This window comes from Coregonus clupeaformis, chromosome 10 (assembly GCF_020615455.1).
Source record: "Coregonus clupeaformis isolate EN_2021a chromosome 10, ASM2061545v1, whole genome shotgun sequence".
Classification (NCBI taxonomy): Eukaryota; Metazoa; Chordata; class Actinopteri; order Salmoniformes; family Salmonidae; genus Coregonus; species Coregonus clupeaformis.
Window position 1 is genome coordinate 17619252 of NC_059201.1, and position 23919 is coordinate 17643170.

Consider the following 23919-nt stretch of genomic DNA (forward strand, 5'->3'; position numbering starts at 1 on the left):
CAAACGCTCCCTAAAACACTTTAGCGAGCAAGCCTTCCTAATTGACCTGGCCCAGGTATCCCGGATGGATATCGATCTCATTCTGTCAGTAGAGGATGCCTGGTTGTTCTTTAAAAGTGCTTTCCTCTCAATCTTAAATAAGCATGCCCCATTCAAAAAATTCAGAACTAAGAACAGATATAGCCCCTGGTTCTCCTCAGACTTGACTGCCCTTGACCAGCACAAAAACATCCAGTGGCATACTGCATTAGCATCGAATAGCCCCCACGATATGCAACTTTTCAGGGAAGTTAGGAACCAATATACACAAGCAGTTAGGAAAGCAAAGGCTAGCTTTTTCAAACAGAAATGTGCATCCTGTAGCACTAACTCCAAAAAGTTTTGGGACACTGTAAAGTACATGGAGAATAAGAGCACCTCCTCCCAGCTGCCACTGCACTGAGGCTAGGAACCACTATCACCACCGATAAACCTACAATAATCGAGAATTTCAACAAGCATTTTGCTACGGCTGGCCATGCTTTCCACCTGGCTACCACTACCCCGGCCACCAGCTCTGCACCCTCCGCTGCAACTTGCCCCTGCCCTGCCTTTCGAAAGTATTTGAAAGCCAAGTTAACAAACAGATCACCGACCATTTCAAATCGTACCTTCTCCGCTATGCAATCCGGTTTCCGAGCTGGTCATGGGTGCACCTCAGCCACGCTCAAGGTCCTAAACGATATTATAACTGCGATCGATAATAGACAGTACTGTGCAGCCGTCTTCATCGACCTGGCCAAGGCTTTCGACTGTCAACCACCACATTCTTATTGGAAGATTAAATAGCCTTGGTTTCTCAAATGACTGCCTCGCCTGGTTCACCAACTACTTCTCAGATAGAGTTCAATGTGTCAAATCGGAGGGCCTGTTGTCTGGACCTATAGCAGTCTATGGGGGTGCCACAGGGTTCAATTCTCGGGCCGACTCTTTTCTCTGTGTATATCAATGATGTCGCTCTTGCTGCTGGTGACTCTCAGATCCACCTCTACGCAGACGACACCATTTTGTATACATCTGGCCCTTCATTGGACACTGTGTTAACAAACCTCCAAACGAGTTTCAATGCCATACAACACTCCTTCCGTAGCCTCCAACTGCTCTTAAACACTAGTAAAACTAAATGCATGCTCTTCAATCGAACGCTGCTGGCACCCGACTAGAATCACTACTCTCGGCGGGTCTGACCTAGAGTATGTGGACAACTACAAATACCTAGGTGTCTGGTTAGACTGTAAACTCTCCTTCCAGACTCACATTAAGCATCTCCAATCCAAAGTTAAATCTAGAATCGGCTTCCTATTTCACAACAAAGCCTCCTTCACTCATGCTGCCAAACATGCCCTCGTAAAACTGACTATCCTAACGATCCTTGACTTCGGCGATGTCATTTACAAAATAGCCTCCAACACTCTACTCAGCAAATTGAATGTAGTCTATCACAGTGCCATCCGTTTGGTCACCAAAGCCCCATATACTACCCACCACTGTGACCTGTATGCTCTTGTTGGCTGGTCCTCACTACATATTCTTCGCCAAACCCACTGGCTCCAGGTCATCTATAAATCACTGCTAGGCAAATCCCCGCCTTATCTTAGCTCATTGGTCCCCATAGCAACACCCACCCGTAGTATGCGCTCCAGCAGGTATATCTCACTGGTCATCCCCAAAGCCAACACCTCCTTTGGCCGCCATTCCTTCCAGTTCTCTGCTGCCAATGACTGGAACGAACTGCAAAAATCTCTGAAGCTGGAGACTTATCTCCCTCACTAACTTTAAGCATCAGTTGTCAGAGCACCTTACCGATCACTGCACCTGTACACAGCCCATCTGAAATTAGCCCACCCAACTACCTCATCCCCATATTGTTATTTATTTTGCTAATTTGCAACCCAGTATCTCTATTTGCACATCATCTCTTGCACATCTATCATTCCAGTGTAAATACTAAATTGTAATTATTTTGCACTATGGCCTATTTATTGCCTTACCTCCATAACTTGCTACATTTGCACATACTGTATATATATTTTCTGTTGTATTTTTTACTTTATGTTTTGTTTACCCAATATGTAACTCTGTGTTGTTGTTTTTATCACACTGCTTTGCTTTATCTTGGCCAGGTCGCAGTTGTAAATGAGAACTTGTTCTCAACTGGTTTACCTGCTTAAATAAAAAAATTATTTAAAAAACACAAGCTCACAGAAGAGGACCACAGAGTACTGAATCACGTAAAAATTGTCTGTCCTCGGTTGAACACTCACTACCGAGATCCAAACTGACTCTTGAAGCAACGTCAGCACAATAACTGTTCGTCGGGAGCTTCGTGAAATGGTTTCCATGGCGGACCAGCCACACAAGCCTTAAATCACCATGCGCAATGCCAAGCGTCGGCTGGAGTGGTGTAAATCTTGCCGCCATTGTGTGAGTGATGGGATCTCCACTGTTAAACAAGTGTCAACACCTGAGCATTTGCTGTCCTGGCACTGTTGTTAGGGCATCGATTTATTTTTGCAGTTAAAACAGTAACACGAGATTATCCTCATTCGCTTCTCTTACCCCCATATTTGTTATGAAATATAGTTGACGTTAGCAAAACACTAACGTTAGCTGTCGAATTACACGAAACTTTTCTGTCAATTGTGTATCAATAAAAACAGTCCTCTGGAAAATATGCCGGTTGAAGTAACGTTTTAGTCCCCCTCGCAAGCATAGGCTACAAAATCAATGTGAGATGTGAAGAAATATCCGTCTAGAGCTCTACACAAATAATATTGCTAAGCACATTTTTCGATAAGCGATGGAATGCACTTTGGCCGGAACTAATGTCAAAGTGTGTACCATTTTCCGTAACGTCAAAGTGACTTAAACACAAGCGGAAATAAAAGCCAAAGAGAGGCGTGGTGTTTTTTTTATGAGTGAGAGTGACAGTGCTTCTATCCAATCGCTTTATAACAAAAGAGCATAATTGTCCAATAGTGTACCTCCAGAGCAAAAAAGAAAAACACCTTTACGGTTGTACTTCCTTCAACTTCCTTGGTAACCCACATGCACCCGTGGAAACAGACCGGCTCTGTGTGTGTTTGGAGTTAACTCACCAATTATAACAGATTAAAACATTGAATAAATAACAAGTAAGGGGGCATTATTGGTTACTTATAGGACTTGAATAAACAACACAGCCATGAAAATCGAGGAAGTGAAAAGCACCACGAAAACCCAGCGTGTCGCGTCTCACAGCCATGTGAAAGGACTCGGGCTAGACGAGGCCGGGAATGCAAAGCAAAATGCGTCAGGTCTTGTGGGGCAGGAGACCGCAAGAGAGGTAAGTTAGCCTAACTAGCTAGTTACGTGAAAACGTAAGTCTTGAAGTTGGCTACTTTTAGTTATTTAGCCACCGTATTTCCGATATCACGTGACTTTGCAGGTCATTGTTCTTTATTCTATTTCTTATTTTCAATATTTTATGTTGTTCTTTACCTTTTTTTCTGTCAACAGGCTTGTGGTATTATTGTGGAACTGATCCGCTCAAAGAAGATGTCAGGAAGGGCAGTTTTACTGGCTGGACCTCCCGGTACAGGAAAGGTAGACAAAATGTTACTGCAGTACTTCAATGATACCCCAAAGTAATTGTGAAATGTCTGATATGCTTACTGTGTCTCCAGGGGTGTATTCACTAGGAACCAACCGAAGCGAACGAAACGGGGAGGGACCTACCTAAATTTGTCCAATAGAAACTCGTTTTTGTTGCAGAACATACTTTTGCACTAATGGTTATACCTTTGTCCTCCACAGTAATAGAAAGAATACAAGACTTGAGACTTTAACCAACCCTACTTTGCACAATCTCTCTCCCCCCTTGTAGACTGCCCTGGCTTTGGCTATGGCACAGGAGCTGGGCAACAAGGTGCCATTCTGCCCCATGGTGGGTAGTGAGGTCTACTCTTCTGAGATAAAGAAAACAGAGGTGCTGATGGAGAACTTCAGGAGGGCCATAGGTGAGGGGCCACACACAAACACGGGCCACTGGGAATGGATTACACACACACACACCTGGGTCAATTGGAGACCAGATAAAGCTGCACCCTTCATTCACCAGCTACACCACCATCAGAATAGACTCCAGAGCCAGGGGTTCTCCTCCACACCCCTCCTACTGGGCTGACTAGGGTAGGGGATCAGTGTGGCTGTTGACACTGGGGAAAAGGCTCGGAAGGGGTTTGTTCAAGTGTTGACATTATGGTAGGTAGCCTCGCGGTTAGAGCATTGGGCCGGTAACCGAGAGGTCGCTGGTTCGAATACCGAAGCCGACAAGGTGAAAAATATGTTGCTGTGCCCTTGAGCAAGGCACTTCACTTGATGGCCGTGACCCCACTCCCACATTTCCATTACACACTTGTGTGTAACAGGACAAATATAAGCACCACCCCCAAATAATAATAATAATTATTCCCTGTCATAGAGAAGGGAATGGAGCTTGGGTTGAGAGGGGTGGTGGTCAGCACCCTCACCCCTCCCTTAGGACGGAACACAAGCGTTACGATGGAGGGAAAGGGCAGGGTACATTCTGAGCATGTCGACACCCCCCTGATGAGCAATCTGAAAAACGGCCTCTCCCGCAGAAGTGTGCCCCCCCCCTCCTATAGCCCAGCCACCTGTGCGCCACTCACACACCAAGAGACTGTATGCAGAAGGAACAAGGGCTACAGTGTGATCACATTACACAGAGAGAGGACCATGCACTGTACACACACTCACTCTCACACAGTCTCACATTCTCCAATAAATGGTCTGCCAGGTAGACCAAAGGATGTGGTGGTTTTATTGATTCAAGAGAATAAAGGTTTTACAGTCTTCATTCAGTGTGTGACCCTGACCCTGTCCTCCCTCCTCCAGGGTTGCGTATTAAGGAGACCAAGGAGGTGTATGAGGGGGAGGTTACAGAGCTGACCCCCTGTGAGACGGAGAACCCCATGGGTGGTTACGGGAAGACCATCAGCCACGTCATCATTGGACTGAAGACAGGCAAGGGCACCAAGCAGCTCAAGGTCAGGCACGAGTCGGAGACTAGACCAGTCCATGTAGAAGTTGGCCTTAGACACAGATCTAGGATTAGGTTAGCCTCTCGAAATCGCAGCTATAACAGTTAGGGGAATGTAATGTAAAATGGAGGGTGGGGGACACAAAACTGGCCCTAGATCAGTGTCTAGGGACAACTTCATTCTACTCATGAAGGGGGCACAAAGCGCTCTGTAAAAACACTCAGTTGTATCTTACGGTCTGTGTCTCTGTGTTTGTGTGTAGCTGGATCCCAGTATTTATGAGAGCCTGCAGAAGGAGCGTGTGGAGGCGGGAGATGTCATCTACATTGAATCAAACAGTGGAGCCGTCAAGGTATCAATACACTTCCACCTATTTAATACACTTCTATACAAACACTCACCTTGAAAAGGCTCCCATACACAAATTACACATTTACAGTGGCTCAAACAATTCAAAATCAAAGTAATTGACATACTACAAAAACTTACAAACAAGCACACAAACTAAGAATGCACTAAAACAACACAGTGCGCTTTGCTGTGCCCTCCTGCCCCAGTCCATGCCTGCTCTGTTTCATCTCCGTCAGTCCTCCATGCCGGCTCTGTTTCATCTCTATACTGTACGCTGGAATGGACCCCTCTCATTCCTCCAGCCCTTCATCGGCCCGGGTTTTATTCCCCCTATCTCTCCATCTCTCCTTCGCTCCCTCTGTTCTGGCGGACGGGCCTCGTGGCCTGTGTTGACACGTGTGTTGACGGCTTCTTTAATTGGTGCAGGTGGGCCGAGGGTGCAGGTGGGCCCGGGGGGAGGGGTGGTCCTTACATTTGTTGCTGTTGACAGCCCTTGCAGGACCCTCCCTGACTCTTACTCTTTCATCCCCCCGCCTCTTTCATGCCCTCCTCAAGTTGGCATGGAGTCCAATCATTCCCCTGCTTTCCCTCTCCTCCCTTCTTTTTATTCCCCTATGAAGTGATTGGCCTAGTTTCAGCCACCAGACCTCCTCTGATGGGATTGGGTTAGTACACTGAACAAAAATATAAATGCAACATGCAACAATTTCAGGTTCAGGTCATAAAAGGAAATCAGTCAATTGAAATACATTCATTGGGCCCTAATCTATGGATTTCGCATGACTGGGAATACAGATACCTTACAAAAAAGTAGGGCGTGGATCAGAAAACCAGTGAGTATCTGGTGTGACTAGGGCTGGTCCCGTATTACCGTCACACCGGTGGTCACGAGTCATGAACGCAGTCAAATTCCACGTGACCGTTTAGTCACGGTAATTAGGCTTCTCCAAGATCTGATGCTGCTATTGTCCCTCTAAACACTCCCATCAATGCAAATGTAATCGAAAATCTAATCAAACACTTCATGAGTGCTCATGTTGCGCAACATTTCCATAGGCTATGCCATTGCGTGAGAACAGTTTTGATGGCCTCTATTAAAAAGAGGAGGATTCCATCAGCTTTCTATAGGCTAGGCCTACTATTTATTGATCAACTTTCCTAATATTAAGCGCTTTGCTTTACAACAGGAGCATAGCCTACCTGGCTGGCATGAAAATTAATCACGGGAAAAGCGTCCTCCATTTGCTATTTAAGATTATGTATTTATTTTCCCATGCCCCTGTTCTGAGACTGGTGCATGATAATGGTCCATTCTAAATCAAAACTAATATCACACATATATTATTTAGTATATGTAAAGACAACATTAAATGAAGAATAGTCTGATGGGTGACAATATTAGGATATCACTTGTGAATGATGCCCAGCTTGTGCATTAAGGCAAGAAACAGCTCATACTTTTTTTTTGTTGCTACTTTCTCAAATCATAGTCGCACACCTCATGTAGCCAAGCCCATAGGCCTATATGTTTTGATAAGGTTTGTATCACAACTAAAGTGGCCAAATAACTTCTTAAAATTAAGCACATTCATCTGCTTTATAACCGGTTTAGAGCCTAACTGGCATACATAGGCTGCGTGTGAGTTTCAAGTTAAAGTTAACATTTTCACTATAAAAATGCACCTTTATAATAAAGCATTACATGCATAATCGCATTTGCCGTCACTTTCAAGAACAGTGTTTTCCCGCTAATTGATTGGATTTTGGAACATTCGCGCTTATAGCCTACTGCCGTGTGCGCATTGCTGCACTTATGTGAAAAAATGGCCTAATAGTTTATCAACATTTTAAGCTAAACGATCAGCCTCATTGCTTTAAAAAGTGGTTGTATGAATTTGGGCTCTATCGCATCCCACAACTGTCCCAGAGTATGTTTGGAATATTGATTCCTTGCACAGAAGGACAAGTTGACCAATAGAATAGGTCAACTTTTGTACTATGGCGGATACTAGATTGACATAGGCTAGTGCTTTTGCTGTTCGTTAGGCCTACTCATCTTGTTGGCTGATGAAAAGTAGGCTAAATGTGGACAGTTCTAACATTTTCAATATGCGCCTCAGAATTCGATAAGAGGGACTTGTGCAGTTGCGTCCCTGATGTGTCACTCTTTATTCACTTGAAGCCTACTTAGCTGAAATGCCTGTGAGAAGGACCCGATCACGTGACAGGCATTGGTTACATCTGAGAGAGCCATGTGAGTGAGGGGTGCTTTGGAGCACGGCAGCCAGGAGAAGGGAATTATAATTAGCCTATTATATTCAGCCCAAGGGCACAATGGCCATTTTGGCCGCAAAAGGCATGGATTTTTTAGGGGGCATTATGGTCACACAAGGTGGATGCCGCCGGGACATTTGAGGCCTGGTGAGAATATCAAGTGCTTGTCAAATTGTGAATGAGAGACTGATGAAGTATGTGCAACTTGCGACATTTCTCAAATCATCATTAGAGTCCCATCATGCAGCCTTAGAATGTATTAAACATCAAAACATATAGCCCAACGTTTGTATCACAACAAAAGTTGCATAAATAACTCTAAATTAAGCATATAGGATGACCAGTTTCTTTGTTAACCGCTCAACACAGAATGGCCGCATGTGCACACTTCCTTTGAAATTGTTTGGAGAAAATATCCTTTATATTTTATTAAGCTATGTTCAATTGTATTCTTCGTATTATAAAATAAAGCCACGGAATTCTAAGCAAATCTTGTCTGCTAAATGAACTACTGTAGCCCACAGCCATAGCCATATCAGGGCCTAACATAAGGACAACTCAGAGTATGCTATTCTGTTCTTCTGAAACAGACTACATTTTCTTCATATCATGTTTCTTTAGACCTGTCTAAAATAAATTATGGATTTATTGTGATGGTGTAGGCTATATTACATGGATTTATTAGACTTTTTAAAATGTAGATGTTCCAAAGATCTGCATCTGGAGATGCTAATTAACGGTGAATTACCGTGAGACCAGCAGTTATTTGCTTGACAATCACCTGTGACAATTTCATGACCACCACAGCCCTAGGTGTTACAACCATTTGCCTCATGCAGTGCAACACATTTCCTTCGCATAGAGTTTATCATTATCTTGGTGGATGGATTATCTTGGCAAAGGAGAAATGCTCACTAACAGGGATATAAACAAATTTGTGGACAACATTTGAGAGCAATAAGCTTTTTGTGCATATGAAACATTTCTGTGATCTTTTTATTTCAGCTCATGAAACATGGGACTAACACTTTACATGTTGCGTTTATATTTTTGTTCAGTATGCTTGTGTTCTGTGTTTAACCATTCCGTCTGTGTGGCGTGTGCAGAGACAAGGTCGGTGTGACACATTTGCCACAGAGTTTGACCTGGAGGCTGAGGAGTACGTGCCGCTGCCCAAGGGGGACGTCCACAAGAAGAAAGAGATCATCCAAGACGTCACGCTACACGACCTGGATATTGCCAACGCTAGACCACAGGTACACACAGTCTCCCCTAGACCCTGGTTAAAGTGAATAAGACTGCACTGCAGATATACACTATGGGAAAATAACTATTGCACTAAAAAAATAGTGCACAAACAAAAACACACTTGAGTCTATGTCTGCGCCCTGCAGTAATCTAAATGATCGTTGGTATGACCCCCCGACTTACTCTTAAGGAATAAAGTGTGGTTGCTCTCCTCTCAGGGAGGTCAAGATATCCTGTCTATGATGGGACAACTGATGAAGCCCAAGAAGACCGAGATCACAGGTAAGACCTCAACCACTAAGCTTAACTTTTTAAAACCCACAACCGTACTTATATCCTTGTAGTAATAGCAGCTTGTACTTTCAAAACCCCAACCAACCCCCAATAAACATCACTCAAAAGAAACCCATCCTTTCTGTTCTGTCCTTGCCTTTTGATTGGCTCCCTTGCCTGACCCCTGGCTCTTCATTGGCTCTTCCTGCTGTCCATTAGACAAGCTGCGAGCTGAGATCAACAAGGTGGTAAACCGTTACATTGACCAGGGTGTGGCTGAGCTGGTCCCCGGGGTGCTGTTTGTGGACGAGGTGCACATGCTGGACATTGAGTGTTTCACCTATCTGCACCGAGCCCTGGAGAGCACCATCGCACCCATCGTAGTGTTTGCTTCCAACAGGGGCAACTGCCTCATCAGGTGGGTGGGTGTGTGTGCTAATGTGCATGCATGTGATTGCAACTCAGTTTGAATGTGAGTAACTGTGACCGTCTGTTTTGGAAGCCAACTTTGCTCTGTTTACTAACCCTTCTGTGTGGTTGGTTTTTCAGGGGGACAGAGGACATCAGCTCTCCCCATGGCATTCCTCTGGACCTGCTGGACAGAGTCATGATCATCCGCACCATGCTCTACACACCACAGGAGATGAAGCAGGTGTGTGTGCGCCTCTCATCGTGTCTGAGATTCCATTCCTATATATAAAATATGAAGTGTGTGTTTAAGAGATGGTATGTTTATATATGAAGTGTGTGGTCACTGGTGTGATGCTGACAGCGTTTGTGTGGTCACTGTAGATCATAAAAATCCGTGCTCAGACTGAGGGGATCAACATCAGTGAGGAGGCCCTCAGTCACCTGGGAGAGATCGGAACCAAGACCACCCTCAGGTAACACTCACCAATCTGTTACTCTGCATGTGTGCACACACACTCCACTTGTCTCTAGTGTGTGTGTGTGTGTATTGACTCACCTACCCCTCTCCTCTGTCAGGTATGCGGCGCAGCTGCTGACCCCAGCCAGTCTGTTAGGCAGAGTCCAGGGGAAGGAGGGAGTAGAGCGGGAGCAGGTGGAGGAGATCAATGAGCTCTTCTATGATGCCAAGTCTTCCGCTAAGATCCTCCAGGACCAGCAGCACAAGTTCATGAAATAAAGAACTAACACCCCTTCTAAAGTTCCTCTACCCTTCTCTACATCCCTCCATCCACAGTTTCTACCACAGAGTTAAGCATCTCATGTTTGGAAAGTCATTGCCCTGGCAGTCTTTTTCTCTCCCAGTTCTCCATGTAAAATTCATCCCTCTCTTCTTTCTTTTATGCCTTATTTCATCCTTTCTCTTGTTCAACAACCCCCTCAAGCTGCCCCATCAACTGTAGTGGTTTGTACTATTCTGATAAATACCTTTTTTTAAAGGTTATTTGCTTGTTAATCTAATTAATTTTTTTCAATAAAAAGGAAAACATGGAAAATTTGATTTGTTTGTCATTGTTGCTCGCAGACTTATTCTATCAGATACACAGAATAGACACTGCTAGATTAACTCGACTGCACTAGCTAGAGCTAACTGATACTGTAAGGACAGAGAATGACAGAGATGCTTCTTACATAGCACAATGATGAACATCCTCTTCTAAATTAACACAGTGAATAGCTTAACACTCAAATACACTGAACAAAAATATAAACACAACATGTAAAGTGTTGGTTTCATGACCTGAAATAAAATATCCCAGAAATGTTCCATATGCACAAAAAGCTTAGCTCTCAAACTGTGTGCACAAATGTGTTTACTTCCCTGTTAGTGACCATTTCTCCTTTGCTAAATAATCCATACACCTGACAGGTGTGTCAAATCAAGAAGCTGATTAAACAGCATGATCATTACCAGCGGTGGGACCAAGTCACAATTATTCTTGTCACCAGCAAGTTTCAAGTCACAAGGTCTGAGTCTCAAGTCGAGTCCCAAGTAGAACAGGTCAAGATTCAAGTTTAAGTCATGCATTCTAAGGGCAAGTCAAATCTCAGTCAAGTAAAAAATATAGATATACATGCAACGACTTGTTTAACTACAAATCTTTGTCTATTTATTGAGGCTACAGGCAGCTCTTTGATTATTTTGTCTACAACACATTTTGATTAGCCCATGTAATTGTAAAATAGGGCATGACATCAGCAGAAGGCAATGTAGGTTGACATGTAGATTTATTTACAGGTCTTATCATGCTAAATATACACGGGCAATAGCCCAAAATAAATAGCCTCTGTATCAGGGTTAACATATCCTATCTGAACGGACACAGGTAGAGGGCAAGAATGCACAGCCTCCCCTTGAGAAACCAAATCGAATCTGTCAAACAGGAGCTCAAATAGTCTCAAATAATACAGGATCCACATAACCATACAATTACCCAATTAGCAATTATAACCAATAAACTGGTTCTACAATATAAAAGGCAATTTCCACATCCATGGTTACATTGGTACCTTCGTCTTAATCAAACTTCATGATTATTAATGATATTAAATGGAACAATCATTTTCTCTAATTCAACGTTCTGACTCCAAAGCGTGGAGCGCAGGTCAAGTAGCCTATTTCTATGCGCACTGAGGCGCGCGCTCGCCTATTACGCACAACAAAAATGACAGCGACATAGGACACAGACACACGGAACTGTGTCATTACCCGGAAATATGGACAAAGGAAACCATACATTAAATAAACAGAACTTCTACCTCATGAGTCTTACGAACGTTCATGTGCGCTATAAACATCGCGCCAATTTAGAGCAGGGTAACAAATGGTTTGCTAAATGGAAATGTATCTCTAGGCTTATCAAACATGAAAAAGAAATGTCTATGTAGGCCTATCAAACATGGAACAAACATTTCTACATGTTGCAATAAACCATACGGGGATGTAATGATGAAACGCTAGAAATTATTTTAGGATTAGATGGAATATAGATTTACCACATAAGGCCTATGCATTTAAACGTGTGAAAGCAACAGCAAACGTTTCAACAAGAGAAAGAAAACACCCTCCACTGGCGGGAGTTTGGAGAGCGCAATTGTGCGTCGTCGCCACAGTAATAATTAAGTTGATAAAGAAATTCCAAATGTAAGTTTCATAAGTAAATTATCTGTGTTGATTGACAGTTTGCTGGTCCAATCAGAGTGCCGAGTGTGCGTTTCACAAGTAAATCTGTTGCAGGTTTTTTGCAAGGGCGATGCTGCGGTTACTGTCTCTGGCTGCGTGTAGAGTAATGAACCTAGACTCTGTGCCAAAAAATGAATGACAAACCGTTACAAAACCTGGACATATAATTTCAAGTCATCAGTCTCAAGTCAAAGTCCTGTCACGAGTCTTGAGGCTCCAAGTCAAGTATCAGGTTGTTTTATTTTCTATCAAGTCAAGTCATAAAATTTGTGATTTGAGTCAGACTCAAGTCCAAGTCATGTGACTCGAGTCCACAACTCGGATCATTACACATGTGCACCTTGTGCTGGGACAATAAAAGGCCACTCTAAAATGTGCAGTTTTGTCACACAATGCAATGCCACAGATGCCTCAAGTTTTGAGGGAGCGTGCAATTGGCATGCTGACTGCAGCAATGTTCACCAGAGCTGTTGCCAGATAATTGAATGTTCATTTCTCTACCATAAGCCGCCTCCAATGTAATTTTAGAGAATTTGGCATTACGTCCAACCGGTTTCACAACCGCAGACCATGTGTAACCCCACCAGTCCAGGACCTCCACATCCGGCTTCTTCACCTGCGGGATTGTCCGAGACCAGTCACCCGGACAGCTGATGAAACTGTGGGTTTGCACAACTGAAGAATGCACTAACTGTCAGAAACCGTCTCAGGGAAGCTCATCTGCGTGCTCATCGTCCTGACCAGGGTTTTGACCTGACTGCAGTTCGGCATCATAACCGACTTCAGTGGGCAAATGCTCACCTTCGATGGCCACTTTCATGCTGGAGAAGTGTGCTCTTCACGGATTAATCCCAGTTTCAACTGTACCGGGCAGATGGCAGACAGCGTGTATGGCATTGTGTGGGCAAGCGGTTTGCTGATGTCAACGTTGTGAACAGAGTGCTCCATGGTGGCGGTGGGGTTATGGTATGGGCAGGCATAAGCTACGGACAACGAACACAATTGCATTTTATCGATAGCAGTTTGAATGCACAGAAATACTGTGACGAGATCCTGAGGCCCATTGTCAAGCCATTCATCTGCCGCCATCACCTCAAGTTTCAGCATAATAATGCACGCGCCCATGTCGCAAGGATCTGTACACAATTCCTGGAAGCTGAAAATGTCCCAGTTTTTCTTGGCCTGCATACACACAAGACATATCACCCATTGAGCATGTTTGGGATGCTCTGGATCGACAGCGTGTTCCAGTTCCAACCAAAATCCAGCAATTTCACACAGCCATTGAATAGGAGTCAACATTCCATAGGCCACAATCAACAGCCTGATTAACTCTATGCGAAGGAGATGTGTTGCACTGTATGAGGCAAATGGTGGTCACACCAGCTACTGGCAGGTTTTCTGATCCACGCCCCTACCCGTTTTTTTAAGGTATCTGTGACCAACAGATGCATATCTTTATTCCCAGTCGTAAAATCCATAGATTAGGGCCTAATGAATGTATTTCAATTGACTGATTTCCTGATATGAATTGTAACTCAGTAAAATCTTTGAAATTGTTGCATGTTGCATTTATATTTTTGTTCAGTGTATATTCATAAAGAACCAATACCGCCTACTCAACTTGACACCCAGTTAATGCCCACTTAAACTCCTTTCTTGACAATCAGACTCCTTACAGAATGAGGATTCAAGCTTTTAATAAAAAAGTTAATAAATACTTGACCAGAACAAGGCACATTCAGTCACACCAGTGTGGTTTTCGATGTAGGCCAGGCTGGAGTATAAGAAGTGTCTTTGCTGCCTCTGCTACTTCCTGATTGGTCGAGCCTGGGGCTTGTTGAAGGCAGTCTCTCCTCCTGAACGTGCTCCACTGAACACAGACAGGGTGACTTTACCCGCACGCTCTGTGAACACAACATACTGTAGATCCATCACCCACTCAGTCAAGTAGCTCCAGTCGAAGAGTGTATAAACATAAACATCTATAGTTCATGCAGCAGGGAGAGGGGAAGGGAGCACTGTATTTGATAGTTCAGTGAGTCTCCCTCTTGTCTTGACCATCCTCAACTGTGCTGTATATGGAGTGGAAACGTAATCATGGCAAGGAACTCTACTCACACTAACTCCCTATTGTTATATAACACTGTTCTCCATACAGTGCATTCAGAAAGTATTCAGACACTTTTTGTGACTTTACAGCCTTATTCTAAAATTGATTAAATTCATTTTTTCCCTCATCAATCTACACACAATACACCATAATGACAAAGCGAAAATAGGTTTTCACAAATTTTAGCAAATGGTCAGGGAGGTGACCAAGAACCTGATGGTCACTCTGACTGAGCTCCAGAGTTCCTCTGTGGAGATGGGAGAACCGTCCAGAAGGACAACCATTTCTGCAGCACTCCACCAATCAGGCCTTTATGGTAGAGCGGCCAGACGGAAGCCTCTCCTCAGTAAAAGGCACATGACAGCCCGTTTGGAGTTTGCCAAAAGGCACCTAAAGGACTCTCAGACCATGAGAAACAAGATTCTCTGGTCTGATGAAACCATGATTGAACTCTTTGGCCTGAATGCCAAGCGTCACGTCTGGAGGAAACCTGGCACCATCCCTACGGTGAAGCATGGTGGTGGCAGCATCATGCTGTGGGGATGTTTTTCAGCGGCAGGGACTGGGAGACCAGTCAGGATCGAGGGAAAGATGAACGGAGCAAAGTACAGAGAGATCCTTGATGAAAACCTGCTCCAGAGTGCTCAGGACCTCTGACTGGGGCGAAGGTTCACCTTCCAACAGGACAACGACCATAAGCACACAGCCAAGACAACGCAGGAGTGACTTCGGGACAAGTCTCTGAATGTCCTTGAGTGTTCCAGCCAAAGCCTGGACTTGAACCCGATCAAACATCTCTGGAGAGACCTGAAAATAGCTGTGCAGTGACGCTCCCCATCCAACCTGACAGAGCTTGAGAGGATCTGCAGGGAAGAATGGGAGAAACTCCCCAAATACAGGTGTGCCAAGCTTGTAGCGTCATACCCAAGAAGACTTGTGGCTGTAAACGCTGCCAAAGGTGCTTCAACAAAGTACTGAGTAAAGGGTCTGAATACTTATGTAAATGTGATATTTCCGGTTTATTTTATACATTTGCAAACATTTCTAAAAATCTGTTTTTGCTTTGTCCTTATGGGGTATTGTGTGTAGATTGATGAGGGAAAAAACAATTTAATCAATGTTAGAATAAGGCTGTAAAGTAACAAAATGTGGAAAAAGTTACGGGGTCTGAATACTTTCCGAATGCACTGTATACACCTATTTCCAATCTTAACTGTCAGTGACAAAAACGTCAAACAGAGGTGGAAGGTTTTTAACTTCACACTAATGCCCCCTAGACATGACCCCCTAAATCTGTCATGCCGATAAAAGCAACATTGTTCACCACACTCCTCCATCACTTCTATGGTCTTTCCTTTCAGCTCTTTTTTGGAGCCCAGTTTTGGAGCCCTTTGCTCTCAGGTGATCCTCCTCCCTCACCTCAGGACATTTCAGCTGTTCCTCAACCCCCTCTCCAGGCTGGAGAAGAAGACAGAAGAAATGGAACACTGAAGAAAGTGAAATAAAAGTTCCCATGTAGAGTTCTCCAGTAGGTTTACTAGGCAGAAACATTCGAGGCAAGTTTTAGTGAGCTCTTTGGTGAGATCATGTCATCATAACTACATGTCCCTCCCTAGCCCAGCACTGCAGTCTTACCGGAGACATGGTGACTGACTCTTAAGTAGTGGATGAACCTCCTGGATAAAAGCTGTTGTGGTCAGAATGACTGCTGATCTCTGTCTCGCTCTCCCACTCTGCTTTCTCTATTCCTCTTTGTCCAGTCCAGCCCAACACACACACACACCACATCAGTCACTGGCTTCATCAATAAGTGCATCGATGACGTTGTCCCCACAGTAACCGTACGAACATACCCCAACCAGAAGCCATGGATTACAGGCAACATCCGCACTGAGCTAAAGGGTAGAGCTGCCTCAAGGAGCGGGACTCTAACCTGGACGCTTATAAGAAATCCTGCTATGCCCTCCGACGAACCATCAAACAGGCAGTGTCAATACAGGACTAAGATTGAATCCTACTACACCGGCTCCGATGCTCGTCGGATGTGGCAGGGCTTGCAAACTATTACGGACTACAAAGGGAAGCACAGCCGCGCGCTGCCCAGTGACATGAGCCTACCAGACGAGCTAAATTACTTCTATGCGCGCATCGAGGCAAGCAACACTGAAGCATGCATGAGAGCATCAGCTGTTCGATTGTGTGATCATGCTCTCCGTAGCTGATGTGAGTAAGACCTTTAAACAGGTAAACATTCACAAGGCCGCAGGGCCAGACAGATTACCAGGACGTGTACCCCGAGCATGTGCTGACCAACTGGCATGTGTCTTCACTGACATTTTCAACCTGTCCCTGACAGAGTCTGTAATACCAACATGTTTCAAGCAGACTACCATAGTCCCTGTGCCCAAGAACACCAAGGTAACCCGCCTAAAGGACTACCGACCGTATCACTCACGTCTGTAGCCATGAAGTGCTATGAAAGGCTGGTCATGGCTCACATCAACACCATTATCCCAGAAACCCTAGACCCACTCCAATTTGCATACCGCCCCAATAGATCCATAGATGACGCAATCTCTATTGCACTCCACACTGCCCTTTCCCACCTGGACAAAAAGAACACCTACGTGAGAATGCTATTCATTGACTACAGCTCAGCGTTCAACACCATAGTGCCCTGAAAGCTCATCATTAAGCTAAGGACCCTGGGACTAAACACCTCCCTCTGCAACTGGATCCTGGACTTCCTGACGAGCCGCCCCCAGGTGGTAAGGGTAGGTAACAACACATCTGCCACTCTGATCCTCAACACGGGGGCCCCTCAGGGGTGCGTGCTCAGTCCCCTCCTGTACTCCCTGTTCACCCATGACTGCATGGCCAAGCACGACTCCAACACCATCATTAAGTTTGCCGACGACACAACAGTGGTAGGCCTGATCACCGACAGCAATGAGACAGCCTATAGGGAGGAGGTCAGAAACCTGGCAGTGTGGTGCCAGGATAACAACCTCTCCCTCAACGTGATCAAGACAAAGAAGATGATCGTGGACTACAGAAAAAGGAGGGCCGAGCACGCCCCCATTCTCATCGACGGGGCTGTAGTGGAGCAGGTTGAGAGCTTCAAGTTCCTTGGTGTCCAAACACACCAAGACAGTCATGAAGAGGGCACGACAACACCTATTCCCCCTCAGGAGACTGAAAAGATTTGTCATGGGTCCTCAGATCCTCAAAAAGTTATACAGCTGCACCATTGAGAGCATCCTGACTAGTTTCATCACCACCTGGTATGGCAACTGCTCGGCCTCCAACCGCAAGGCACTAGAGGGTAGTGCGTACGGCCCAGTACATCACTGGAGCCAAGCTTCCTGCCATCCAGGACCTCTATACCAGGCGGTGTCAGAGGAAGGCCCTAAAAATTGTCAAAGACTCCAGCCACCCTAGTCATGTTCTCTCTGCTACCGCACGGCAAGTGGTACCCCCCCCACTCTCTCTGTTCATTATCTATGCAGTCACTTTACCTATACCTACATGTACATATTACCTCAATTACCTCGACTAACCTGTGCCCCCGCACATTGACTCTGTACCGGTACCGCCTGTACAGTGAGGGAAAAAGGTATTTGATCCCCTGCTGATTTTGTACGTTTGCCCACTGACAAAGAAATGATCAGTCTATAATTTTAATGGTAGGTTTATTTGAACAGTGAGAAACAGAATAACAACAACAAAAATTCCAGAAAAACGCATGTCAAAAATGTTATAAATTGATTTGCATTTTAATTAGGGAAATAAGTATTTGACCCCCTCTCAATCAGAAAGATTTCTGGCTCCCAGGTGTCTTTTATACAGGTAACGAGCTGAGATTAGGAGCACACTCTTACAGGGAGTGCTCCTAATCTCAGTTTGTTACCTGTATAAAAGACACCTGTCCACAGAAGCAATCAATCAATCAGATTCCAAACTCTCCACCATGGCCAAGACCAAAGAGCTCTCCAAGGATGTCAGGGACAAGATTGGAGACCTACACAAGGCTGGAATGGGCTACAAGACCATCGCCAAGCAGCTTGGTGAGAAGGTGACAACAGTTGGTGTGATTATTCGCAAATGGAAGAAACACAAAAGAACTGTCAATCTCCCTCGGCCTGGGGCTCCATGCAAGATCTCACCTCGTGGAGTTGCAATGATCATGAGAATGGTGAGGAATCAGCCCAGAACTACACAGGATGATCTTGTCAATGATCTCAAGGCAGCTGAGACTATAGTCACCAAGAAAACAATTGGAAACACACTACGCCGTGAAGGACTGAAATCCTGAGGCGCCCGCAAGGTCCCCCTGCTCAAGAAAGCACATGTACAGAGCCGTCTGAAGTTTGCCAATGAACATCTGAATGATTCAGAGGAGAACTGGGTGAAAGTGTTGTGGTCAGATGAGACCAAAATCGAGCTCTTTGGCATCAACTCAACTCGATGTGTTTGGAGGAGGAGGAATGCTGCCTATGACCCCAAGAACTCCATCCCCACCGTCAAACATGGAGGTGGAAACATTATGTTTTGGGGGTGTTTTTCTGCTAAGGGGACAGGACAACTTCACTGCATCAAAGGGACGATGGACGGGGTCATGTACCGTCAAATCTTGGGTGAGAACCTCCTTCCCTCAGCCAGGGCATTGAAAATGGGTCATGGATGGGTATTCCAGCATGACAATGACCCAAAACACACGGCCAAGGCAACAAAGCAGTGGCTCAAGAAGAAGCACATTAAGGTCCTGGGTGGCCTAGCCAGTCTCCAGACCTTAATCCCATAGAAAATCTGTGGAGGGAGCTGAAGGTTCGAGTTGCCAAACGTCAGCCTCGAAACCTTAATGACTTGGAGAAGATCTGCAAAGAGGAGTGGAACAAAATCCCTCCTGAGATGTGTGCAAACCTGGTGGCCAACTACAAGAAACGTCTGACCTCTGTGATTGCCAACAAGGGTTTTGCCACCAAGTACTAAGTCATGTTTTGCAGAGGGGTCAAATACTTATTTCCCTAATTAAAATGCAAATCAATTCATATCATTTTTGACATGCGTTTTTCTGGATCTTGTTGTTGTTATTCTGTCTCTCACTGTTCAAATGAACCTACCATTAAAATTATAGACTGATCATGTCTTTGTCAGTGGGCAAACGTACAAAATCAGCAGGGGATCAAATACTTTTTTCCCTCACTGTATATAGCCTCTTTACTGATATTTTATTGTTGCTCTTTAATTATTTGTTATTTTTCTTCATTTTTCTTTATTGTTTACTTCAGTTTATTTAGTAAATACTTTAACACTTTTCTTTTACTGCGTTGTTGGCTTGTAAGTAAGCATTTCGCGCATGTGACAAATAGAATTTGATTTGATACACCCAGTATCTCTCCAGTGGGCTGTCTGTTCACAGGCCCAGTGGCTGATGACTCAGAGGGTCAATGGACTCCTCACCCATTTTTCTCTCTCGTTCTCTGGTTCTGTTTGTTCTCAGGGTGGACTATCATTGGGGAGTGAATGACGTGATCTCCTCTTCAGTTGGAACAGTCTTGCATTCTTTTAAAGCAACTCCTCACAGACTAATAAAATATCACAAATCCAAGTCTACAACTCAACTCCTCCTCCACTATGGCGACATTCTCTCATGGCCCTCCTCCTTTTCCCCTCTACTTGTCACTAGAACACAAATGAAATGAGTTCAAGACGCATCTTTCTGTCCTTGACAATAACAACTGAAGGGACCAATCTAACGGTTACACTCAACACTCGATGGAAGAGCCTCAACCCAGTCAAACATAGAGCAACACTTGACCATGTATGCATGTGTCCATATCTCAGTCATTCAATGTGCAAACAAATAACAAAGGTAGAGAAATTACTAACATGGCAAGAGGTATGTGTCGTTCCCCCCTTTCCTTCCTCTGTTCTGTCATTATTCTGTTCCTCTGGATTTTGGAGGAGGGGGGCTGAGAGAAGTCCAATATAAAACCTAGTAGGTAGGACCTTTAACACTGTGAATCATGGCAAGAACAGCTGGAGCAACAGTAGGCCTTTTCCACCTTACATCTATCTTCCTCTAGCCGTTTGAGAGCCAATACAATACTCATGTTATCATTCACAGTGCTGCTAGGCAATGGTTTTCAAAGGTGGACCCTAACTTCACTAAATATGAATGAGATTATTCAGTGAAGATAGCTTCCTGGGATTAAGAAAACGACACAACACTGGTAATATAAGATAAAATCGCAGTTTATCATCTTATTACTTTTAAAAGCAATAACTTTAAATAAAAATCATTCTGCAAACATATTCACATTGGAAACATCCACAAACCAATTTACATTTACATTTGAGATTGTTTCATGGGAAACCCCTTTAGTTTACTTTTATCGACCAGAACTTATTTTCAACATGAGCAACAGGAATGTAAAATCAAGTAATTGATCAAATGAACGGGAATAGGAACATGAAGACTTTCAATGACAGCCCTGAATGAAACACCAAGCTGATGTGGAACGTGATAATGAGCATAAACAACAGGGAATGTCTCAAACATGGCACAGTCCGGCCTTGAGTACCGTTTGGTTTTTGGAGATAGCATGGGTATATTATATTATCCTCAAAAACATCACATACTGTACTTTTTAAAATATAAATCAATACATTTTTTACTCAAAGCAATCTGCTAAACGCTTTTAAACATAGTTGACATTCAATCTTTAGAAATACCTAAAAAATAATAATAAACGGTTCAGTTTATACTTTGATCAAGCTGCAATATACAAGAAGTAAAATGAGGACCAACAGGTCCTCAATAATCAATAATAATAATCGATAATAAAATACTTTTTGAACTGAGACGTCCATAATTATCAGGACCGTCTTATAACCCTGTCGACCACCCCATGACCACACATAACTAGTGACTGACTAACTATAGTACACACAACTAAAGTGATCATAGTCATCATAAAGACAAAAGGTCAAGAACAGCCTAACCTGTTGAGAATCTAATAGGATGCATTTAAGATTCATTGCATTTCGCGGACTAGGTTTTTACGTCAGTCTACAAGGTTAGGGTTATCAATTTGACTGACTTCTACTTTAATATGAATATCAGCTCATCAGACTTTTGGGGCCGATTTCCCACACACAGATTAAGGCTGGTCCTAGACTAAAAAGCATGTTCAATGGAGATTATCCATTGAAAGTGGTTCTTAGTCCAGGAATAGTCTTAATCTGTGTGTGGGAAATCGGCCCCAAAAGTCTGATGAGCTGATATTCATATTAAAGTAGAAGTCAGTCAACTTGATAACCCTAACCTTGTAGACCGACGTAAAAACCTAGCGATGATAGTGCAAATATGTCTCCCCACATCAGGTGCTGTTTGTTATTCACATTATACAGATTCAATATTTTTATTGTTTCACAATGAGGGGACTTTGCATTAATAAGAGGGGAACTAGTACCTAAACCGGTCTCCAGATCTATTTTGTTGAAATGCTTTACCTTGGATTTTCATTTCAACCGAAGTCTTAAGTGATGAATGGATGGAAAACAACTCCATCATGACTCCATACAATTACCTTGTGCTTTTCAATTCCCCTCAACTGTGTACAAACAAATGGTAAACAAACTCAAACATGAAATCCCTGAAAGATACAGAATCCAGTCACATATTACAGGGGTGTTCAGTTGAGGCTATAAACTGTGTCCATCCTGGAGCAGCACATAACAACCAATGATGTATATAAACCCTGGATTGCTGATGCTATGTATTGGCCATTGTATTGGCCACATGTCAAAAAACAATTCTATAGCTTCCTAAATCTTTTTTTACAATGGAGGAGTACCAAGATGGCTGTGCGGTGGCTTCAATACAACGCCCCTTATCAGTCATCCAGGGTTTATACACATAATTGAAAACAACAGTGTACATAATGCGCGCACACACACACACACACACACACACTCACACACACACACACACACACACACACATCACACTTCACACAAACACACATCACACTTCACACAAACTTCTCAGCCGGCAAAGCGCTGGTAAAAGGCCAGTTTGACCCTCTCTATAAGGTGGCACAGTTTGATGGCAGGGCCCAGCTTCAGCCCCATACACTCCTGAACTGTGGGCAGGCTCAGCAACAGCAGGGCCTGGCCATCTATCTCCTGTCAACACACACAACAACATGGCTCAGAAAATGAGTGCACTGTGCGTGTGTGTATGTGTGTCTGGTGTGTGTGTGTGAGTGTGTGTCACTCCTACTTGGTCCCTGAATATGCGTGCCAGCGGGGCACAGTCAGTGGTTCTGATGAAGCGGGTCACATCAGTGATGCTCCAGCCCAGAGGACTGCTGTCCAGATGCAGCTTCTCCTGCACCTCCACCCGCCCACTCTGAGACAGAACACAAACACAGGGGGTTACACATATATAGTTCTAGGATCAGTGTGTTTGTGTGTGTGTATATAATTATGCAACAGCCGCTACCTTAGGTGAGGGGGGCTGGTTCTCATCATCTGAGTAGGAGGGTAAGTGGGGGGTTTTCCTACACTGGCGGGGTCCTTCCCGAGGGCGTGGTTCTGTAGGGGTGGGACAGCGAGAGGCAGGCTGGGACTTCCTCTCTGACACCTCAGAGTCATCCTGCTGCTCTGAGCCCGAGTCCTCCTCACTCAGAAAGTAGTCCTCATCCAGGTCCTCCTCCTCTCCACTACCCTGGGGTGCAAAGAAAGAGCACAGATATGAGTTCGATTACTGGCTCCTTCCATATAAAAGTTGCCCATAAGATTTTTTTATTTTATTTTATTTAACCTTTATTTAACCAGGTAAGCCAGTAGAGAACAAGTTCTCATTTACAACTGCGACCTGGCCAAGATAAAGCAAAGCAGTGCGATAAAAACAACAAGATGCACTGCGCTCTACCCCAAATCCTAACCTTAACCATTAGAAAATCTCTGACCTTGGACCAGTGGTTGAGGGAAACCACTGATTGGCAAGCTCATCCTCATCAGGAGGATGACATCATCCTCTATGAGGAAATAGCAAGCATTTTTTAAACTGTCTGTTTGAGATACCAGTTTGAAGTGCTTTTTCTACAATTTATGCTTTGGCCACAAACAGAGTATAGGTTGAGTCTACAACAATGTTTGGATATGAGTAAACAGCAGTGGAGGCTCCTCAAGACGAGGAAGGGGAGGACCATCCTACTCAGTGAATTTCATAAAAATAAAAATAGTAAAACATTAAAAAAGTTATCCTTTTTAGACAAAACTATACTAAATATATTCATGTCACCAAATAATTGATTAAAACACACTGTTTTGCAATGACTGTCTACAGTAGCCTCAACAGCACTCTGTAGGATAGCACCATGGTGTAGCCGGAGGACAGCTAGGACAGCTACAAA

General features: G+C 44.1%; 2 protein-coding genes across 3 annotated transcripts in view; one reads left to right on the top strand and one right to left on the bottom strand.

Moving 5' to 3' along the window:
* Positions 1-3057: 3057 nt before the first annotated feature.
* On the top strand, positions 3058-10695 carry LOC121575238 (ruvB-like 1). The gene is made up of 11 exons (XM_041888207.2): positions 3058-3364; positions 3538-3624; positions 3905-4037; positions 4936-5087; positions 5344-5433; positions 8813-8962; positions 9173-9236; positions 9447-9645; positions 9777-9879; positions 10020-10111; positions 10215-10695. The coding sequence occupies exons 1-11, from the start codon at positions 3224-3226 to the stop codon at positions 10372-10374; spliced, it is 1371 nt and encodes a 456-aa protein (XP_041744141.1). The 5' UTR covers positions 3058-3223; the 3' UTR covers positions 10375-10695.
* Positions 10696-21808: 11113 nt separating this feature from the next.
* Positions 21809-23919, bottom strand: part of LOC121575239 (scm-like with four MBT domains protein 1) — a 31754-nt gene continuing 29643 nt past the window's right edge. For both annotated transcript variants that reach the window (XM_041888209.2, XM_041888208.2), the window contains exons 19-21: positions 23004-23228; positions 22782-22910; positions 21809-22684 (exon numbers count right to left, since the gene is read on the bottom strand). In XM_041888209.2, coding sequence (XP_041744143.1) covers positions 22544-22684; positions 22782-22910; positions 23004-23228 — 495 coding nt within the window. In that variant the 3' untranslated portion in view covers positions 21809-22543. The remainder of the gene's footprint in view (positions 22685-22781; positions 22911-23003; positions 23229-23919) is intronic.

Bases quoted from the DNA above. Each gene is read 5' to 3' on its own strand.
- LOC121575238 (XM_041888207.2), top strand. From the start codon at position 3,224: ATGAAAATCGAGGAAGTGAAAAGCACCACGAAAACCCAGCGTGTCGCG. The intron at 3,625-3,904 runs GTAGACAAAATG...CCCCCCTTGTAG, and splicing joins GACCTCCCGGTACAGGAAAG to ACTGCCCTGGCTTTGGCTAT. The intron at 9,237-9,446 runs GTAAGACCTCAA...GCTGTCCATTAG, and splicing joins CAAGAAGACCGAGATCACAG to ACAAGCTGCGAGCTGAGATC.